Source organism: Lithobates pipiens, unplaced genomic scaffold, assembly GCF_037356315.1.
Source record: "Lithobates pipiens isolate NorthernLeopardFrog02 unplaced genomic scaffold, aLitPip1_a1.2 Scaffold_18, whole genome shotgun sequence".
Taxonomy (NCBI): Eukaryota; Metazoa; Chordata; class Amphibia; order Anura; family Ranidae; genus Lithobates; species Lithobates pipiens.
The window spans coordinates 633,370,552-633,390,619 of NW_027507758.1; the positions used below are offsets into that span (position 1 = coordinate 633,370,552).

At 49.3% G+C, this 20,068-nt stretch overlaps 1 protein-coding gene across 1 annotated transcript in view; it reads right to left on the reverse strand.

Annotated features, from left to right (window-relative positions):
• The window catches only part of LOC143989923 (uncharacterized), an 87,625-nt gene that overhangs the window by 53,798 nt on the left and 13,759 nt on the right, over positions 1-20,068 (reverse strand). The window contains exon 7 of the mRNA XM_077490195.1: positions 18,264-18,995. Coding sequence (XP_077346321.1) covers positions 18,264-18,995 — 732 coding nt within the window. The remainder of the gene's footprint in view (positions 1-18,263; positions 18,996-20,068) is intronic.

Consider the following 20,068-nt stretch of genomic DNA (forward strand, 5'->3'; position numbering starts at 1 on the left):
CCCGTTCTGCCTAGTGACAGTGTCACTGATCTCTGCTCCCTGTGATCGGGAGCGGTGATCAGTGACATGCCACACGTAGCCACGCCCACCCACAGTTAGAAACACTCCCCAGGACACACTTAACCCCTTAACTTCCCCCTAGTGCCTAACCCCTTTACTGCCAGTGGCATTTACACAGGAATCAGTGCATTTGTATAGCACTGATTGCTGTATAAATGACAATGTTCCCAAAAATGTGTCAAAAATGTCCGATGTGTCCGCCATAATGCCGCAGTCACGATAAAAAATAAATAAATCGATGATCGCTGCCGTTACTAGTAAAAAAAAAATATTAATAAAAATGCCATAAATCTATCCTTTATTTTGTAAACACTATAACTTTTGCTCAAACCAATCAATAAAAGCTTAATGTGATTTTTTTTTTTTTACCAAAAATATGTAGAAGAATACATATCGGCCTAAACGGAGGAAAAAAAATGTTTTTTTTAAATATATTTTTAGGGGATATTTATTATAGCAAAATGTAAAAAAATGCTTTTTTTTTCCAAAATTTTAGCACTTTTTTTGTTTACAATATACGTCAAAAATAAAAAACGCAGGGGTGATCAAATGCCACCAAAAAAAGCTCTATTTGTGGGGAAAAAAGGACGTTAATTTTGTTTGGGAGCCACGTCGCGTGACCGCGCAATTGTCAGTTAAAGCGACGCAGTGCCGAATCGCAAAATGTGCTCTGGTCTTTGGCCAGCAAAATGGTCCGGGGCCTATGTGGTTAAACAGGATATACGTGACGTTTTCCAAACTTGATATACTGCTCAAAAACCCCAACAACCTTTCGATATATATGAGTTCAAATCTTCCTTCAGGGGGGATAAGGACATGTAAATCATGAAACATATAACATTAAAATATTTTTACATACAAAGAAACTAAAAATGTATATGGCCATACTATATTGTATCAGCATTTATGCAGTGATCATCAGTGATCATACCTTTAATAGAGAGGTTACAAGTGACCAGAACATACTAAAAATACACCCAAGCAGGTAAGTTTCGGAACGGTTGTCCAACAAAGCCACATGTAGTGGGCTTAACACTATATGGCCATACAATGTGACCAAATCCCCATATTTTTGCTTAATATGTTCAGGTGCTTTAAAGAGGAAGTAAACCCTAATGGGTTTACTTCCTCTTTGATTCCCTGCAAAGGTAAAGCATAATGGACTACTATGCATCGCATAGGAGCCCATTATGTGTCACTTACCTGACACAGGAGCCAGCGAAGTCACCGCTGTCCCCTGTAGTCCGGCGCATCCATCTTCTCGGTGGGTCTCCTGCTCCGTCGCTGTCATTCAGCGAAGCCGCGATGACGTCACTCCCGCACATGTGCACGGGAGCCACCACTCGCGGCATATCGCCGTTGACCGCGGCGCGCTCAGTGCGCCGCTGTCTACGGCGCATGCGTCGTAGACAGCGGTGCCTGTCTTTCGGCAAATATCTCCTAAACCGTGTAGGTTTAGGAGATATTTCTTGGACCTACAGGTAAGCCTTAATCTAGGCTTACCTGTAGGTCAAAGTTGGTTGTAAGGGTTTACAACCACTTTAAATAGCCTTACAGGATTCAATGACATTATTGTATGTGTGTGCTGTAATCTCTCTCGTTCTTGACCAATGCATTAGGGACATATCTCTCCATACTTTCTACCCCAGGTAATTAACCTTCTTTTACTTTACATAATCCCAATAACCGTTATTCTATACATTTTCCCTTATCCCAATAAACATGCCACACAGGAGTTTGGAGTATAACTGGCCATAGCAGCCTTTTATTAACACTCTTCAAACCAATAACTTAAATAACTTTATTAAATATCTATATATATATATATAACACTTTTTGGTAACGGCAATTTTAACGAACTCCCAGTCAGTTGGTCTTTGACGGTACCACGCTCCACCTTTTAAACATAACCTTTTACCATTACACTGCGGGACCACCTTTTAACCATACTAGGCCTCCGGCCGTTTATAAGCCTGGAGACAACCACCTACCCGCAATGCCACCAAATCCCGTATCCAGCCTACCCTTCCGCTGTGATACACCAAAAAAGGGGAGGGGCCATATCCCTATGAGCTCCCCCCCCACATTTCCATCATCTGCTTCCTTTTTTGCCCCATCAAAGACCAAGAGACACCGCCGCTACAGCTGCTATGACGACCTTCAGCACCGAACCTGCAAGAAAGAAAACACAAACAACAGAACGACCACAACACCAATGACACCTCATCACTTTTTTTTTTTTTTTTTTTTTTTTAAATTATGGGACGGGTGGGTGGGCAACTCTTTTCCTCTTCTGCGCCGCGCTGCCGTGTCAGCTCCTCCCCTTCCTTTAAATAACACTCCGCCCCCCTTCCATTCTTTTTTCTCCGGCCCCACCCCCCTTACCTCACCTCCTTACCTTAACCCTTTCCGCTCTTCCCCTCAGCCTTCGTCATGTCCGGCCCTCCTCCCAGCCTCTGGCTTAGTTCCGTGCCTCTCTTGACCAATGCATTAGGGACATATCTCTCCATACTTTCTACCCCAGGTAATTAACCTTCTTTTACTTTACATAATCCCAATAACCGTTATTCTATACATTTTCCCTTATCCCAATAAACATGCCACACAGGAGTTTGGAGTATAACTGGCCATAGCAGCCTTTTATTAACACTCTTCAAACCAATAACTTAAATAACTTTATTAAATATCTATATATATATATATAACACTTTTTGGTAACGGCAATTTTAACGAACTCCCAGTCAGTTGGTCTTTGACGGTACCACGCTCCACCTTTTAAACATAACCTTTTACCATTACACTGCGGGACCACCTTTTAACCATACTAGGCCTCCGGCCGTTTATAAGCCTGGAGACAACCACCTACCCGCAATGCCACCAAATCCCGTATCCAGCCTACCCTTCCGCTGTGATACACCAAAAAAGGGGAGGGGCCATATCCCTATGAGCTCCCCCCCCACATTTCCATCATCTGCTTCCTTTTTTGCCCCATCAAAGACCAAGAGACACCGCCACAGCCCGCAAGGATGACCCCCCTTATCCTTAAGGGCACCTCCACACCCGCAGGGCCCGTTCAATCCCATCTTGCAATCCCAACGCCCATAGATCAATGCCCACTGCCGTCAAATGGACCCCATCCCCACGAAGGTACATCCCAACATTAACCTCCAACTCCATGTGGCGCGCCACTAAACCCCCATTCCGTGTTACAAACCTCCCCAACACCTTGTTAACTTTTATTCTGGCCTTATTGAGTCTGACTACAGACCGTGCCATCCGCCATGCCGTACGCGCTACAATGTCCGACCAGACTATGACCATGTCAGGGAAATCCCTCCGAAGTGTCAAAAAATCGCACTTCACATCCGTTATGATATCCCGGGTAGACCTAAGCCCCAAATCATTCCCCCCAGCATGGATTACCAGCACATCCGGGGGCCTATCAAGCCTCGCGTACCTGTGAACTTCAGGAATGACCCTACCCCACTTCATCCCCGGGATACCCAACCACCTGATGCAAGCTTCTCTACGTGGGATCCCCAGCTGTCTTCCTTCCGGTCTGACATCTGCGCGCCGAGCCCCCCAAAAAACATAAGAGTGTCCGAGAATCCAGACGAGGCGTGGTAAACCTCCATCTGAAAAGACACAGACAAAAATCAACACCCCATCACACCAGCCTGAAGCCCACCCCGACCCATAAGAAACAGCCTACACCAAGTGCGGCCGCACATAGGACCTAAAACGTTTGGACTCCCATCGCCCTATCCGTTTTACCGCAGTCTCGTCCAACCCGCATCTGGCAGCCTCTGTGGCTGCCCCGATGCGGAAGGAGTGCGAAGCAAACTGCGCCCCGTCAAACCCCCCTGCCTTCAAACATTTGCGAAACACCGTAATAAATTGAAATTTGGACAGAAAACTCCCGTCCCGATGCACCAGCAGCGGGCCCTCCCCTTGCGGTCGCATTTTTACGAACTCCGTCACCGCCGCCACCGGACAGATCTCCGAACCCGGCAATGCATATAACCAAACGTCCACCCCCTTACCCGACTGATCCGTTTTAGACCGGCGTAGTTTCAAACACAGGTAACCCTCCCCCACTGTAACATCCTGTCCCAACAAACCCCCCCCAACATTTTTTGCCGGGCTGACCAACTCACCCACCCGGAAGGCCCCGAAAAAGGCCAATGAAAAAGCCGTACGAAACAGGTGCGCTTCATAACCTGACGTACACAGACCCCCCAACTGCCGGCTAATCACGCCCAAAATCGCAAAAGTCACCGGCCTCCGCCCGTCCTTCTTCTGATTACCCTTCCGGTACCCCTTCAGCGCCTGACGCACCCAAAAACCTTTTGTCGCATCCATTTCGCCCCGCAACTTAAACCAGAAAGCCAGAGCCGCCAGCTTCCGTTCAATCCCAGAAACTGACCCCAACCCTTCCATCTGTCTGACCACAAAGTACAAAACTAACAAACCACTGTCCGCCCCCACGTCCCCCAGCTCGGCATCCGCCAGCCGTGAAAATTCCAGCCACTCACCCCAAACTCGACTATATGCTGCCCAAGTCGAGTCGCTCACCGACCTCCTGATCCATCCCGCGGCGATCCCGAAGCAATGGTCCAAAGCCGCTCCGGGCAGGGGACCCCCTCTTCTGCCGCTCCCGGCGCCAAGTCCCGAAACCTCTGCCACTGAAAGCGAGACAAGGCATCGGCCAGGTTATTATCCACCCCCGGGACGTGCACGGCATACAACAATATGTTCATCTGCAGGCACCGCAGCACCAGATGACGCAGCAACCTAATCACCGGAGGAGAAGAACCCGACATCCGATTAACCACCTGCACGACTCCCATATTGTCACAATTCAACCGAATCTTCAGATTCCGGCAGGACCCACCCCACAATTCTAATGCCACTACCACCGGAAACAGTTCCAGCAGCACCAGGTTCTTAGTCAACCCTTCCTCAACCCAAGTCTGTGGCCAGGCCGTGGCACTCCACTGACCCTGAAAATACGCCCCATAGCCCGTCGACCCCGCCGCATCCGTCACCAGCTCCAGGTCGAAATTACTCACCGGCCCATCCATCCACACGGAACGTCCATTGTAGTCCTCCAAAAACGTGTGCCAGACCCGCAAATCCTCCCTATGTTCCCCCGTCAACCGCACGAAGTGAGTCGGACTTGAGACTCCCGCCGTGGCCGCCGACAGCCGTCGGCAAAAAACCCTCCCCATGGGGATGATGCGGCAAGCGAAATTGAGCTTGCCCAAAACCGACTGCAGCCTCCGGAGCTGCACTTTACGCACCCCCAGCAGCTCCCTAACCTCTAGCCGGAGTCCCTCCACCTTGTCCCTCGGTAGCCGGCACTCCATGGCGACCGTATCCAGCTCGATGCCCAAAAAACTCAACACCGTCACCGGCCCTTCCGTCTTGTCCGGTGCAAGCGGGACCCCGAACTTCTCCGCAACGTGCTGCAACGTGGCCAAAAGGATCGCACACACATTGGAAGCCGGAGGACCCACCACCAGGAAGTCATCCAAATAATGGATAACTGAACCCCACCCGGATAAATCCCGCACTACCCATTCCAGGAAAGAGCTAAAAAGCTCAAACAGGGCACAGGAAATGGAGCATCCCATGGGCAGGCATCTATCCACGTAAAAACGATCCCGCCAACAGCACCCCAGCAAACGGAAACAATCCGGATGCACCGGCAACAACCGAAAGGCTGACTCAATGTCCGATTTGGCCATGAGCGCCCCCCTCCCAAAATGGCGCACCCAACCCACCGCCGCGTCAAAGGAAGTATAGGACACCGTGCAAGCCTCCGGGTCAATCGCGTCATTCACGGAGCCGCCTTTCGGGAACGAAAGGTGGTGAATAAGCCGAAACTTGTTGGGTTCCTTCTTAGGCACCACCCCCAACGGGGACACCACCAGATCCGCCAACGGGCGATCTAGGAAAGGGCCACTCATCCTCCCCAGCGCAACCTCCTTATCCAATTTCGCGGAAACTACCCCCGGATGCAACAGCGCGGAACGCAAGTTCCGCGCCATCGGCGGCACCCCAGCCATGGAGCACGGAATTTTGAAACCCACAGAAAACCCCTCCCCCAACACTCTCGCCGCCTCCCTATTCGGGTACCTATTTAGGAAAGGTTGCATCCTTTCCACCCTCACCGGCGTTGTCCCTCTTAAATGCAGCGTCAGCCCCGCGCTTACCCCGTTTAAAGCACCGGGACAGGGCGTGGCTCCCGCCACAGCCGGAACATTCATGCCGGAAACGACAGGACCCGCCAAACTTGCAAGACCCTTCGTTGAATTGCCAGCACACTCCAAACTTCTTACCGGCTTGCTGTCCAGAGGCGGGGGTACCCCCGCCCCCCCCCTGAAAAAACTGCGACGGAGCCCGTGCCGACGACATCAACCGCATCCACAGGCTGATATCCTTGTGATCCCACCTGATATCCGGCCGAACCGCCCTCCTCTGCCTAAATTGCTCGTCGTACCGCAGCCACGCCGAGCCCCCGTATACCCTATGTGCCTCCCCAATGGCGTCCATGTAGCAGAAGAGAGCCGAGCAGTGTTCCGGAGATTTTTCCCCTATAACGCTGGCCATGATGGCGAACGCCTGCAGCCAGTTTGCGAACGTCCGCGGTATAAGCCTATACCGCCTCTTCTCCTCGTCGTCCTTCTTAGAGTCGTCCGGCTTCACCCTATCCAAATTAAACTTTTCGAGGGGAAGCAAGGAAAATATCTCCACATACTCACCCTTGACGATCTTATCCCGCACTTCCTGTTTCAGATGCGCGCCCAGTGGCCCTTCATAGCACACATACACCTCGCACTTCGCAGCGTCCGCTATCCTGACCACATCAACCCTGGGCGCCGCTGCCTCCCCCTTCTTTTCTGCCCCAGCCGTACTTACCGCAGCGTCCCCCGTCGTCGATACCGCCACCGGCACTACCACCGGCGGGGCCGTTGTAACGGGCGTGGAGCCTTCCTCCAGCGGAGTTCCCACTGTTCGCGGCGCTTCTTGCCGCGCACCCTGCCCCCCCGGGGCCTCCAGTCCCCCTGGGGACCCCAGCACCCCACTCAGCCCGGGACTTCCCAAACCGCCCCCCGGTGTCAGTGACCCCAGCCCCAAGTGCCCCCCCGGGCCCCCAACCCACGGAGCCGCCCCCTGGTGAACCCCCGCGGCCCCGGCCGCAAACCGTTGAAGCAGCACCTGCAGCCCCCCCAATAAGGAGTGCAGTGGATCCTGTGACCCGCCGGCGTCGGGCCTACAGCCCGTCCCCAACGGGCCCACTGTGTCCCGCGCAACGCCACCCCCAGAAACCCGCACATCTCCCCCATCAATCCCACACAAATCAGCATTAACAGTCATAGGAGAGAGAGTGAAAGCCTTACCTGGCTGCCTGGGTCTGCTCCCGTCAGCCGCCTCCCCGGATGCTCCAGCCGCCGCAACGCCGTCCCGGATCTCCTCCTCTGAGCCCGACAGCTCACCTTCGGATCGCTCACCTGCCGTGGGTAGCAGAGGCGCCGTCAGCCCGCTGGGCGGCTCCACCCCAGCGGCCGCAGATCGACCACTGCTCGTCGTAGCCCGCTCGCCGTCATCGGTCCTCCCCCTGGCTCCGCTCCGCGTGGCCGCCGCCGCCATCGGTCTCCTCACCGGTCCGACATCCCTCCCCCGCACATCCTCCGCCACTCTTCTCCCAACCGACCGTCCGGACCTGCCCGCAGCGTCTGGTAGCTGGCGCACAGGCGTTACGCTGCTCCTCCTCCGCTGAGTCCCCCCATGTGGCGAAGGCGCCACGCTTCCTTGAGGGACCGCCGTCCCCTCCTGCACTGCCCTCGCTGGCGGGGAGCTGGCCACTTCCGACCCTCCAGCCCGACTCCCCGAGCCCCGCCAATGAGGAGGATTCCGCCCGGATCCCCCTGGCCTTGAGGTGCCCAAACGTTTCGCCGGGGGGGCCGGCGGGTCCGTCACCGGGCTCCTAGGGTGGCGCTGGGCTCTAGTAGAGGGGCCAGGGGAAAAGCGTTCCGGCGGCCGAGACCGCCGAGCGCGTGGAGTAGTCTCCCCCCCTGCTCCCGGCCCCCCCACCGCCGAATCCGTGATGGCCGCCACCTGACTCTGCAGCCAATCTGTCCCACGTGATGCCGCTGCGGCCCGCAGCCGATCGAATATAGCGTCCAAACCCTCCATCCCGACCTGGATTCCTCCCCCGCCTCGTGGCACAAAAACCCACCCGCCGTACCGGACAGTCCACCGAGTACCCACCCACCCTTTGCCGCTTCGCGCCTCCGCACTAGCACCTGATCACGGAGCCGGTCCTCACTCTGCAACTCTTTTCCTCTTCTGCGCCGCGCTGCCGTGTCAGCTCCTCCCCTTCCTTTAAATAACACTCCGCCCCCCTTCCATTCTTTTTTCTCCGGCCCCACCCCCCTTACCTCACCTCCTTACCTTAACCCTTTCCGCTCTTCCCCTCAGCCTTCGTCATGTCCGGCCCTCCTCCCAGCCTCTGGCTTAGTTCCGTGCCTCTCTGTTTGTATGGACTTATACCAGCACCATCTTTAATGTAATGCATTGTTAGGGTGTGCCCCCATGTCTTTGTCTTTTCGAAATCACTGACACCAAGAATGGAACTTATTTTATCTCACTGACACCAACAATGGGGATTATTTTATCTCACTGACACCAACAATGGGTCTTATTTTCCTACTGTCACCAATGATGGAATTTTTTTTTTAGCTCACTGAAACCAATGACACGGCTTACTTTATCTTACTGAAGCCAAAGATTGGCTTCTATCCCACGGACACCAACGTCAGGACTTATTTTATCGCACTGACACCAACGATGAGACTTTCTTTCTATCTCATTGACACCAATGATGGATGTGCCGGGCAGTGATACACACACACACACATACAGATCCCTGTCTGCCAGATACAATCACTTCCACACACTGACAATAATCTGCATTAGGGAGGAGCTCCGTGTCTGAACAGAAGATTGGATGAACACTGGCTCCTCCCACATTCTTCTGAACATCCAACGTTTACGTCATTTGGTTTGGATGAATGTGATGGCTCCTGGCTGTCACTGGTTTCTAGGGAAGCAACAGGTGCAGGTGTGTAGCTCACGTCCTTAACCTGGTGGTGCAGCGGTTCTTGGGCAGGTACCCTGGCTTACAGGATGTCCTGAAGCAGGCCAGGAAAGTCTGTGTGCATTTCCGCCGATCATTTAATGCCTGTGCTCGGCTGGCTGAGCTCCAAAAGGAGTTGAACCTGCCCAAGAACCACCTTATATGTGACATGCCCACCAGATGGAACTCAACGTTGGCCATGCTGCAGCGGCTGCACGCGCAGCAGAGGGCCATCAATGAGTACCTGTGCGACTACGGCACCAGGACAGGGTCAGGGGAGCTCGGTTTTTTCTCACCACGCCAGTGGGGCATGATCAGGGATGCATGCACTGTCCTGTCACCGTTTGAGGAGGCCACAAGGATGGTGAGCAGTGACAGTGCATGCATCAGTGACACTGTACCTCTTGTCCACCTCTTGGAGCATACGCTGCGTGGAATAATGGACAGGGCACTTGAGGCAGGAAGAGGAGGACTTCCTTGCCTCTCAAGGCCCCCTTTATCCAGACAGTGTTCCTGCTGTGCCACCAATCACACAGGAAGAGGATGAGGAGGAGGAAGAGGAGGAGGAGGATGATTGTGTCAGCATGGAGGTGGAGGCTGGCACTCAGCATCAGCATCAGCAGCAGCAGCAGCAGTCTTGTAGGGATGATTTACAGTCCCAAGAAACACGTGGACTTGTACGTGGCTGGGAGGAGGTAGCTGCGGATCATGTTGTCCTTAGTGACCCAGAGGACTCTGGACCGAATGCCTCAGCTAACCTACGCTGCATGGCCTCCCTGATCCTGCAAAGCCTGCGGAAGGATCCTCGTATTCTTCGGATCAAGGAGAGGGACCATTACTGGCTGGCCACTCTCCTTGATCCACGGTACAAGGGTAAGGTTGCCGACCTTATCTTGCCATCGCAGAGGGAGCAGAGGATGAGACATCTCCGGGAGACCTTGCAGAAAGGTCTGTGCAACGCGTTCCCAGAGACTGGGAGGTTACAAACTCCTGGTCCTGGACAACGTGTTGCTGAGGCATCGGTCAGAAGGAGCGGTGGAGAAGGTGGCCGTCTGACTGATGCTTTCAGACAATTTTTTAGTCCGCAGCCCCAAGGTATGATTGGTTCCAGCACCCATCGCCAGCGTCTGATTTACATGGTGCAGGAATACCTAGGGGCAAGGTCAGACTTGGACACCTTTCCCACCGAAAATCCTCTGGCTTACTGGGTCTTGAGGATGGATCACTGGCCAGAGCTTGCACAGTATGCAATTGAGCTACTGGCCTGTCCTGCATCCAGCGTTCTTTCGGAACGCACCTTCAGTGCTGCTGGTGGCTTTGTTACCGATCACAGGGTGCGCCTGTCCACCGAATCAGTTGATCGACTGACCTTCATCAAGATGAATCAGTCTTGGATCACCCACAGCTACCAAGCACCTGAAGCTGATGTAACAGAATCATTTTTTTTTAAATATCACATCCCTTCAAGACTGCCTATGCTGATGCTGAGTGACTGTCCTGTTATGTTGATTGTCTATCCTCTTCCTCCTCTGCTGATATGTTGGAAGAACATTTCTGGTTCTGGGTGATGCCATCAGCCCAATTTTTCTGCCCCTGTTTAACAGGGGCGTTTAAGTACAATTTTTGATGCAATGCTTTGCAGCAGGGCTAATTCCTGCAATCAAACAAGAGTATATGGGAGAGGTTGCAGTGTTGTGGCACCAGCACCAGTGCCTAAGGCCCAATTTTTCTGCCCCTGCTTAACAGGGGCGTTTAAGTACAATTTTTGATGCAATGCTTTGCAGCAGGGCCAATTCCTGCAATAAAACTAGAGTATATGGCAAAGGTTGCAGTGTGAGGGCACCAGCACCAGTGCCTAAGGCCAAATTTTTCTGCCCCTGTTTAACAGGGACATGTAATTACAATTCTTGATATAATATTTCACAGGAGGGCCCCTTCCTGTGCGCACCCAGAGTAACGGTGAGGACTTATAGTGTTGTGGCACCAGCACCACAACCACCAAAGGTCAATTTTTCTACCACTGTTCAACAATGGCATGTAATTACAATTCTTGATATAATCGTTCACAGCAGGGCGCTCCAGCGCCCACCAAGAGTCACTTTGAGGGCTTACAATGTTGTGGCAAAACCAACACCTTGTTCCGCCATTTCTGCAGAGCATATAGGGCAGGCCCCTACTTTCAAACATCCAACTTACAAACATCTCCTACTTGCAAACGGAAGGAGACAACAGCAAGTGAGATGAAAAAAGATGGACGACAAAACAAATTATACAGGGGTGATAACCCTTCCCTATGTTTTCCAAAAAGCTTAAAAATCGTTTTTTGGACTAGAGCTACACTTTAAAAATGTACCAGTTGAAAATTACAAACATTCAACTTAACACAACAAACCTACACAGTCCCTGTCTTTTTTGCACCGCCTGTATACTGAGTATATAGGGCCTGGGGGCCACACGCATTACCTTTTTTTAATATGGGTACAGGGTTCCCCTTGATATGCGTACAAGACCCAAATAGGCTGGTAATGGGCAGGGAGGGCTACCCATGCCATTTTTCCCAATGATTTTCAACCATATTGCAGGAACCAGATATAACATTAAAACCGCAAGCAGTTTTAACCACTTGCCGACCGCCGCACGACGATATACGTCGACAGAATGGCACGGGCAGGCATATGGGCGTACCTGTACGTCCCTGCCTTCCCGCAGGTGGGGGGCCCGATCGGACCCACCCCGGTGCCAGCGGCGGTCGGTATCCGTTCAGAAGCGATCCGGGATGAGGGGGCGGCCATTCATTCATGGCCACCCCCTCTCGATCGCTCCTGACGAATGGAAGTGAAGCATGACATCACTTCCTCTCCTGTAATGTAAACACAGGCAGAGGAAGTGATGTAATCTCTCCTCCGTGTCGGTATTTTTCATTCCGGCACCGAGGAGAGAGGATCGGTGAGTTGCACCAACACGACACTACACAGTAGAACATGCCAGGCACACTCTCACCCCCCCTTCACCCCCCGATCACCCCCCCAATCACCCCTGCCCCCCAGTCACAGTGACACCAATTGCATTTTTGTTTTTTTGCATTGGTGTCATTTGTGACTGTAATAACTGTTAGGGCAGTTAGGGTTAGCCCCCTTTAGTTCTAAGGTACCCCCCTAACCCCCCCAATAAAGGTTTAACCCCGTGATCACCCCCCGTCGCCAGTGTCACTAAGGCTGGGTTCACATTGCAGCGGTTTATGAGAACGGATGTGATTCGCACCGCACTGCAGTGCAAATCACATCCGATCTCTGTGCGATTCGAGTTCAGCCATACAGATAGTATGGCTGAATTTGCGTCGCACCCGCCGCAAACTCGCACGGGACCCTTTTTTTGGTCCGCAGCAGAATCGGATCGCATGGGTGTTCACACCATGCGATCCGAGTTTGCAGATCGCACTGCGATATGCGAACTGATCTGGGGTGTCATTAACATTTCACTGACACTCCCAGCAGTTCGCATAGGGCAGTGTGAACTGCCGCCGGGAGGCATGCGATGCGGGAACCCGCCGCGGATTCGTGGCGTTCCCGCATCGCTCCAGTGTGAACCCAGCCTAATAAGCGATCGTTTTTCTGATCGCTGTATTAGTGTCACAGGTGACGCTAGTTAGGCAGGTAGGTATTTAGGTTCGCCGCAGCTTTTTATAGCGCCAGGGACCCCCATATACTACCGCATAAAGCCCCCTGATTGCCCCCTAGTTAACCCTTTCACCAGTGATCACCATATAACTGTTACAGGTGACGCTGGTTGGTTAGTTATTTTTTTATAGTTTCAGGGCACCCGCCATTTATTACCTAATAAAGGTTTAACCCCCTGATCACCCAGCGGTTTGAGGGTCAGATAAGGTCTGCGTCACCCCAGGCAGCGTCAGGTTAGTGCCAGTACCGCTAACACCCACGCACAAAGCATACACCTCCCTTAGTAATATAGTATCTGATCAGATCTATATTAGCGTCGCCAGCAGTTTAGGTTTCCCAAAACGCATTGTTAGCGGGATCAGCCCAGATACCTGCTAGCACCTGCGTTTAGCCCCTCCGCCAAGCCCAGACCAGCCCACCCAAGTGCAGTATCGATCGATCACTGTCACTTACAAAACACAACACACATAACTGCAGCGTTCGCAGAGTCAGGCCTGATCCCTGCGATCGCTAACAGTTTTTCTTGTAGTGTTTTGATACAGTCGCTGACAGCCTAGGTGCTTTTTTACCTGTGAGTCTCACTAGTGTACCCCTAAATTTAGGGGTGTCTACTTTCCAAAATGGGGTCATTTGGGGGGGGGGGGGGGGTTTGTGCCATCTTGGCATTTTATGGCCTTCAAATCTGTAATAGGTAGTGAGGAGTGAAGTCAAAAATTTACGCCCTTAGAAAGCCTGAAGGCGGTGCTTGGTTTTCGGGGCCCCGTACGCGGCTAGGCTCCCAAAAAGTCCCACATATGTGGTATCCCCGTACTCAGGAGAAGCAGCAGAACTTATTTTGGGGTGTCATTTCACATATGCCCATAGCATGTGTGAGCAATATATCATTTAGTGACAACTTTGTGAAAAAAAAATAAAAATAAATAAAAGTTTGTAATTTTCCCGCAACTTGTGCCAAATATAAAATATTCCATGGACTCAACATGCCTCTCAGCAAATAGCTTGGGGTGTCTACTTTCTAAAATGGGGTCATTTGTGGGGGTTTTGTGCCATCTTGGCATTTTATGGCCTTCAAAACTGTAATAGGTAGTGAGGAGTGAAGTCAAATATTTACGCCCTTAGAAAGCCTGAAGGCGGTTCTTGGCTTTCGGGGCCCCGTACGCGGCTAGGCTCCCAAAAAATCCCACACATGTGGTATCCCCGTACTCAGGAGAAGCAGCAGAATTTATTTTGGGGTGTCATTTCACATATGCCCATGGCATGCGTGAGCAATATATCATTTAGTGACAACTTTGTGAAAAAAAATAAAAAAAATAAAAAGTTTGTAATTTTCCCGCAACTTGTGGCAAAATATAAAATATTCCATGGACTCAACATGCCTCTCAGCAAATAGCTTGGGGTGTCTACTTTCTAAAATGGGGTCATTTGTGGGGGTTTTGTGCCATCTTGGCATTTTATGGCCTTCAAAACTGTGATAGGTAGTGAGGAGTGAAATTACAAATGTATGCCCTTAGAAATCCTGAAGGCGGTGCTTGGCTTTTGGGGCCCCGTACGCGGCTAGGCTTCCAAAAAGTCGACCACATGTGGTATCCCCGTACTCAGGAGAAGCAGCAGAATGTATTTTGGGGTACAATTCCACATATAACCATGGCATGTGTGAGCAATATATCATTTAGTGACAACTTTGTGTAAAAAAAAAAAAAAAATTATTTTTTGTCATTATTCAATTGCTTGAGGCAAAAAAAAAAAATATTTAATGGGCTCAACATGCCACTTATCAATTTCCTTAGGGTGTCTACTTTCCAAAATGGGGTCATTTGGGGGGGTTTTGTACTGCCCTGCCATTTTAGCACCTCAAGAAATGAGATAGGCAGTCATAAACTAAAAGCTGCGTAAATTCCAGAAAATTTACCTTAGTTTGTAGATGTGACAACTTTTGCGCAAACCAATAAATATACAGTTATTGACTTTTTTTTTACCAAAGACATGTGGCTGAATAAATTTTGGCCTAAATGTATGACTAAAATTGAGTTTATTGGATTTTTCTAATAACAAAAAGTAGAAAATATCATTTTTTTTCTAAATTTGCGGTCTTTTTACGTTTATATCGCAAAAAATAAAAATCGCAGAGTCAGTCAAATACCTTTAAAAGAAAGCTCTATTTGTGGGAAAAAAAGGACGCAAATTTTGTTTGGGTACAACATTGCATGACCGCGCAATTACCAGTTAAAGCAGCGCAGTGCCAAATTGTAAAAAGACCTCTGGTCATTGACCAGCAAAATGGTCCGGTCTGAAAGTGGTTAAATGGTGTTATTTCCGTTTAATGTCATTTTGTGCAGGGACTGTTCTAAACACGGGAAACACGTGGCACTTCACAGGCATACTACAGACACCCCCCAGGCACCATATTTAAAGGAATATTTCACTTTTTTTTTTTTCACTTTAATCGTCATTAAAATCAGTGCTCCCGCCAAAACGGCCATTTTTAAAAACATTTTAGGCATTGACCCATGTCCCCTGGGGCAGGAGTCAGGTCCCCAAACCCCTTTTAGGACAGTATCTTGCATATTAGCCGTTAAAATTAGCACTTTTAATTTCGAACGTTCGAGTCCCATAGACTTCAATGGGGTTCTAAAGTTCGTTCGAATTTGGGGTCCGTTCTAAAGTTCTGGTGCGAACCGAACCGGGGGGTGTTCGGCTCATCCCTAATTATAAGTATGACCTCAGGTATTAGTATGAAGACATGTCTGATGAAATAAACTAAGGGGTCTACTTATAGAAAATTCATTGGATGAATGTGACAATCACTCATCCAGCCATTACATATTCTGGCCATAATGTAGCAAAGAGATTTCCTATGATAGTCAGCTCCATCTAATGACATTAATGGGGTATTTTTCTTGACATACCTTCATTAGTAAAAATAGCGCAATACTGCATTATGGAGCCAGGGAAATCCAGTGTATGAAATGAAATACATCCAATATTCACAACAGCTGGGTGAATGCCGGTCATAATTGTTCAACTCATTTTTTTTTTTTTTTTTTTTTTAATATACCTCTAAGTGTTTGTGAAATCTTACACCACAAAATGTACTCAGCCAATGAAAGGTAATGACTCCATTTTTATTTTTCTACTGCTATCAATGGGCAACACGGTACAACACTTCATCCGTGTCTTTGGTAATCTCTGATCTCCTTATGAACTCAGTGATGGACAATTCCTATCGCCTGACACCCGAGACATGCAGTTCTGAGGGCCAGAGAGGTCGTTTTTTTAAACATTTAGCCCTTCTGCGGGCAAGCAAGAAGCAAAGAGCGAGTAGAGGAGAGCCAATCAGCATCTCTCCTGACAGGGGGTATCTGTACTGATATTCAGCATTGATTATCACTACAGGCCTATCAGCGATGACCACCAGTGATGCCAATCAGTGCCCATCAGGGATGCTTGTCAGTACCACCTCATAAGTGCTGCATATTAGTGCCTCCTCAGTAAGGAGAAAACTTAAGCCGCGTACACACGGGCGGACTGTCTGGCCAACTTAGTCCGTCGAAACACATTTCAGCGGACAGTCCGCTCGTGTGTGGGCTTCAGTGGACTTTTTCAGCGTGCAGTCTGGCGGACTAAGTATTTCGGAATTTCCGTAATATTGTCCGTCAGACTTTGGTTTCAGCGGACAGTCCGCTCGTGAGTAGGCTAGTTTGACGGACTAAGAATGGCGCATGCTCAGAAAGGATTTACACGGCGAAAGGTTGCATTGCTGTGTATTGGACTTCCTATTTCTAGTCCCGTCGTACGTGCTGTACACGTCATCGCGCAAACTTTCGACGGACTGTTTTGCATCCGTGTGTGGTCAAGTCCGTTCATTCGAAAGTAGGACGGACTGTCCGTCGGATTGTCTGACGGACTAAGTTGGCCATACAGTCCGCCCGTGTGTACGCGGCTTTATTCATTTACAAAATTGTATAACAGAAACAAATAAAACCTTTTTTTTTTTTTTTAAATGTTCTCTTTTTTTATTTGTAGCACAAAAAATAAAAACTCCAGTGATGATCAAATACCACCAAAAGAAATCTCTATGTGTGGGGAAAAAAAGATAAAAATGTCATATGGGTACAGTCTTACATGACTGAGTAATTGTCATTCAAAATATGAGAGCGCTAAAAGTTGAAAATTGGCCTGGGAACGAAGGGGGTGAAAGTGTCCAGTATTGAAGGGGTTAAATGTGTGGGCAAAAAAAAAAAAAGTAAAAATGTCTCTAGCAGTGAAAGGGTTAAAGGAAACGTTCACCTTCGGGAAGATGTTACATGTTCCTGCAGCGGCTCAGTGATCCGAGTCCTCTGTGTGACAGCAGTGCAGGGAGAAGTTCCCCGTACCGGCTGTCACTTTATGAAAAGAGCGCAGCCGTGCCATTCATGCAGAGTCCCGTCCTTTGCCGATGTTTGTAGTTTTCACAGTTTTCAATGAACTCCCGCACCTCTGCTGAGCTCTCTGGTAGATGAGGAACAAGGAGATCGTCATAAGGGACAAGGAGTGTTAAAGAAATCAAATACATTTTGTACCGCGCTCTAAGTACTCAAATATACATATGCAAAAAAATCATACCTGAAAATCATAAAAAACATATATGTCAAAGCACAAAAATAAATGGCCATATCATTTCCAAAGAAATCTGAAATCAAATGAACCACCACCATGAATCTTCTGTCAATGTGAGTGATGGGAATCCCTGTGATCTGGGTGAGAAAACCTCTTCCACCACCACCAGGAGAACAATCTACTCACCAGAGGGAGTTGACATCCATTACAGGTAGTCAAACCAGGCGCAGATACCAATGGAAGTATGCCTTATGAAGGGATACTGGTCCACATCCCGATATAATCCAATGATCGATCAGAGAAGATCGACACCCATTACAGGTGATCAGATCAAGCGCAGATACCAATGGAAGTGTGCCTTCTAAAGGGAGACTGGTCCACGACCCGATAAACCTCAACGATTGGTCATGTGTTTAAAAGCTAAGAAGAAGAAGCGTAGTATAAAAAATCCCTTTATTCCATAAGAGGCATCGGCATAAAACATAATAAAAACACTTTTCCCGAATCAAAAAGCATGCAGGTATGCCGTTTCAACAAGCGGAAATTAGGTATATGTCTTCATCATGTAAGAACTGTTTCTTACATGATGAAGATCAGCCATGGAGTATATCTGAGGTGTATATCAGGGTGTGCTTCTTCCCCACATGAGAGCTGTGATGTCCAGCAACATTCATATAGAAGACATTTCCCGCACTCAAGGCACTAATACACCTCGAGGGTTGTGTGGGATCCCCGATGTACAGGAAGACAGGACTTCAGTGAGGAACAATTCCCTCACTCAGGACCGGAAAGTGGCTTCTCCCCCGTGTGAGATCTCTGATGTTTGTAAAGATTGGACTTCTCTGAAAAACATTTCCCGCACTCAGAGCAGGAATGCGGCTTCTCCCCCGTGTGAGATCTCTGATGTGTGTAAAGATGGGATGTCTGTGCAAAACATTTCCCACACTCAGTACAGGAATATGGCTTCTCCCCGGTGTGAGATCTCTGATGTCTGCAAAGATTGGACTTCTCTGAAAAACATTTCCCGCACTCAGGACAGGAATACGGCTTCTCCCCTGTGTGAGATCTCTGATGTGTGTAAAGATGGGATGTCTGTGCAAAACATTTCCCACACTCAGGACAGGAATGGGGCTTCTCCCCCGTGTGAGATCTCTGATGTGTGGAAAGACTGGACTTCAGTGAAAAAGATTTCCCGCACTCAGGACAGGAATACGGCTTCTCCCCTGTGTGAGATCTAATGTGTTCATTTAGATAGCATTTATAACGGAAACACTTCCCGCACTCAGTACAGGAAAAGCTCTTCTCTGTTGGAAGGACGGCACCGTCCCGCACAGTCTGAGGTTCCTCAGGATAAGAGGAATACGATGGTCCATCTACACTGTGTGGTGCCGGATGGACATTTGAGGTAGTCGGGTTTTCTCCTGGACTATACTGTGTGATGTCCTCATCTTCTACTTTACAGTCTGGAGACAAAGTGAGACAATCCTCTGAGGTTTTCCTCATCTCCCGTCCATCTACTAAAATAGAAATACAAAGATTATTACTAGACATCAGCTGATTGGTTCCCCTAAACCAGGACTCCGCCCACATCAGGCAGCTTTGTCTCTGAGGATCCTACAATTCCCCCCTCAAGGTAACTAGTAAATGGGTCCTCTGATCTCCTACCAGATCATTTCTTTATTCATGGACCTTAGTCAGAGAGCGAGGAAACAACGAGAACTGTCTTTTATAGGAGTGACAGTGATGAGGGGATTATAGGACGAGTGTCCCCTCCCCCTCTATCACTCATTGCCATCTTCCCAACACAAGAAGTCCTGCACTTCCTTATTTAGTCCATGATTTAGTCATGAATAACAGCGGGGCTGAGCCCCACCAGAGGTCAGAGAGTGAGGACGGGGGGAGAACAACCAAGATGAAGACTGGACTGACCCTGAAGACCCCCATCATTGGGTTATTGACTCCTCCCCCATTATCACTTTCTGTTTAAGTTTGAAAAGTTTGAGGATGTTATCACATTATTATCACCATGTAAAAGTCTGTGCTCCAATCAAATCATCAGATATAAAATGTCCAGCTGGTAAGAAACGGGTGCAAAATAAGTCAGGACTATGTAATGTACAACTTATTATATAGGATACAATTAGAATTTTATAGTATCAGAATGATGTAATGTACAACATAGAGTTTATAGTGCAGGGGTCAGGAGTATGTAATGTACAATATAAATTATATAGTGAAAGGGTCAGGACTCATAATATTGGTATTCAGTAATCAGTGGAAGATGAAATGATTACATGAGACAAGTTGCAGAGGTCCCACACCGCTGCCTCCCATCTCCTGAGACTGCACTCAGTGACTTGTGTCTGACATTATACAGACATATCCCTTCACCCGGCACAGCCAGCAGACAACTGTCAGAGATCTTACTAGACCCAGTTATGGGGCAGAAGACCCAAAGCACATACCCCAGGTGCCTAGGTCTAGTACCAACTATAATGAAATGAAAGAAAGAGGCCGCTGCTCACAGGTGATACAATCAGTTACATGCCACGGTTTCTTCTGGGAGGTGGGGCGCAGATCCTGTCACTGC